General features: G+C 39.2%; 1 protein-coding gene across 2 annotated transcripts in view; it reads left to right on the top strand.

Moving 5' to 3' along the window:
* Positions 1–1,013, top strand: part of LOC107659710 (paxillin-like) — a 47,499-nt gene that overhangs the window by 43,059 nt on the left and 3,427 nt on the right. The window contains exon 10 of one of the 2 annotated variants that reach the window (XM_016448914.1): positions 554–749. The exons of the other annotated variant lie outside the window; for it this stretch is intronic. Within the exon in view, the coding sequence (XP_016304400.1) occupies positions 554–583 (30 nt within the window). The 3' untranslated portion in view covers positions 584–749. Of the gene's footprint in view, positions 1–553; positions 750–1,013 lie in introns of those variants that run through there. 2 annotated transcript variants of the gene reach the window in all.

Genomic DNA, 1,013 nt, shown 5'->3' with positions numbered 1-1,013 from the left:
TGCATTGCTAAGAACTTTATTTGGACAACTTTAAAGGCAATTTTCTCAATATTTAGATTTTTTGCACCCTAAATGGCAATATAAAATCTGCAATATCAGAGTGTATATAGTTATTGAATTGTCTGAATATATTGTTATCAGTGGTGGGCCAGCAAGGCCTTCTCTGCTGGCCTAAACACTATCAGAATCACTGAATTTTTTCCATGAATGTGTATTAAATTATTCGCAATAGTCTATTCTCTTCATTTTATAGCTTTTCTCTTGGTTGCACTGCTTCCAGTAGTGTAGGGGCGTGTCTACGTGGTACCCCCTGAACCGGCACCGGCCCCCCCCGACTGGCCCCCCCATTTAAAATGCTCTAGACACGCCCCTGCAGTAGTGTATTTTTATATCGGAATCAGATTTCGAGTGGGCGACACCGGGGCCATCTAGCAGGCGTACAATAACGTCGGCATTTCACGTCCTTTGATTGGATGGTCAGAGAGCGTATTAGTAGTCAGAGCTAGCAAATGGCACACTATAAGACATTTTTGTTGTTTTTTTGTATTCTCAGGTTTCTTACTGTATATGCTTTGTACAGTAGGTTATTGTAGATTTTCAATGCATTCTGGGATGAGAAAATATTAGCCTACTGTAAATCTTAATACAGTAGTACTAAATGACCGCGAAAAACAACCACACACCTCCTCGGCAATGGCTCTGTGACAGACTCATCGTGAAGATGAAAAACCACTAGAGTATGGTTGGTTAATTTTCATTTTTGGCTTTTTAATCGCTTTATATGTTTTATTCTGATGTTATATTATGATGTTAAAACACATCTATACACTTTTATTCATCATCTTGTATGAATTATTTTAAGGTTACTTGCTCACTTTCCCAGTAAAGCTGTGCTAACCAGTATTCTCCTCCCGCAGCGCGCTGGCAGACTTGCGGAGAGACTCATGAAGACGAAAAGCTGTACGAGTACGTTAAAGGGATAGTTCACCCAAAAATGAAAATTTTATGTTTAT

Source organism: Sinocyclocheilus anshuiensis, unplaced genomic scaffold (genome assembly GCF_001515605.1).
Source record: "Sinocyclocheilus anshuiensis isolate Anshui unplaced genomic scaffold, SAMN03320099.WGS_v1.1 scaffold433, whole genome shotgun sequence".
Lineage (NCBI taxonomy): Eukaryota > Metazoa > Chordata > Actinopteri > Cypriniformes > Cyprinidae > Sinocyclocheilus > Sinocyclocheilus anshuiensis.
The sequence above is the reverse complement of the archived record's forward strand: the minus strand, read 5'-3'. Positions and strand labels throughout refer to the sequence as shown.